The following is a 1,080-nucleotide window of genomic DNA, read 5'->3' as shown; positions in this document are numbered from 1 at the left end:
TGCCTTCGTATTCGCGTCAAAGCATCTCTTTGGCTTGAAAGAGGTCGATGCTCGGCATATTTTCGATGATCATGATAATTTGGTCGTAGTCGTCCGGGAGACTTCCCAGGAGGATGACGAGTTGTTCGTCATACGAGATTTCTTCACCGATGGCCTGCATCGACATGCATAGCTCATCGAACTTGAGGAAATGGTCCATGACATTTCCGACCTTGACATCTTGAAGTCGTGTAGCTTTCTGCGCATTTGTACCCGATTATGGATACTACGTCTTAAGAAGAAGCTCTTGAGTATTTTCCAGGCTTGGGCAGTCGTCTGCGCATTGCGTATCATCGACTATAGGTTGACGATGATCATGGTCGATATCATCGCAAAGGCCTACGTATCGTTGAATTCCCATTCAGACGCATGCGCGTCACCAGCACTCGGGGCCTTCGTTGCGTCGATGTGTTGGACAAGTCCCTTTTTTGCGAGTTTCACTCGTGCGTTAAACTCCCACACTAAGTAATTGTCTTCGCGGAGTATGTCCCTCGCATCACTGGTTGTTGGGCTCATAACCTTTTAAGTTTTTAAGAGTCGAGAGGATGAGAAGGAGACTGTTGACGGTGATTGACTCCTACTTATGCTGTCTGAAATGACTGGTTGCCACGCGCTCTAGAATGAATGGTTCCTAGCCTACTCTTGAACTTGAACGTAACCTTCTTCAACCTCAACCTGATGCTGGTTCTGATCCTTGATCACGTCATAGTGAGGAACCTTGCTGACTCCAGGATGACGAACTTTGCTGACTTCAACAGAAACAACCGAAAGCATGGGTCGACTTTAATTTGTTGAATGAGTGGATTGGCCGAGAGTGCCAGACGCCTACGGCAAAACGGTATTTACAGATCGTTGGCAAATTCACCTCTCAAACAAAGTCAAGGCTAGGTGCGGTTGAGTGTCGAGCTGAACGTCGAGTTTGCCGCCGTCATCGTTCGAAATTCGCCTGATCGCCTTAGCGTTTTAGAATATCAATTGCCTGGCGTGTGTATAATTGTTAAGTGAACATCGCATCTGCAACAACGCATCTGCACAGTAGCA

The 1,080-nt window shown here is 47.2% G+C and overlaps 1 protein-coding gene across 1 annotated transcript; it reads left to right on the top strand.

Annotated features, from left to right (window-relative positions):
* Nucleotides 1-717: 717 nt before the first annotated feature.
* Nucleotides 718-989, top strand: PHALS_10221 (uncharacterized protein; the record flags this gene model as incomplete). The annotated part of the gene is made up of 2 exons (XM_024725608.1): nt 718-723; nt 798-989. The coding sequence occupies 2 exons, from the start codon at nt 718-720 to the stop codon at nt 987-989; spliced, it is 198 nt and encodes a 65-aa protein (XP_024576367.1).
* Between the last annotated feature and the right edge of the window lie 91 nt (nt 990-1,080).

The sequence above is a fragment of the Plasmopara halstedii genome (assembly GCF_900000015.1).
Source record: "Plasmopara halstedii genome assembly, contig: Scaffold_470, whole genome shotgun sequence".
NCBI lineage: Eukaryota > Oomycota > Peronosporomycetes > Peronosporales > Peronosporaceae > Plasmopara > Plasmopara halstedii.
Note: the sequence above shows the minus strand (reverse complement) of the source record. Positions and strands in the feature narration are given on the sequence as shown.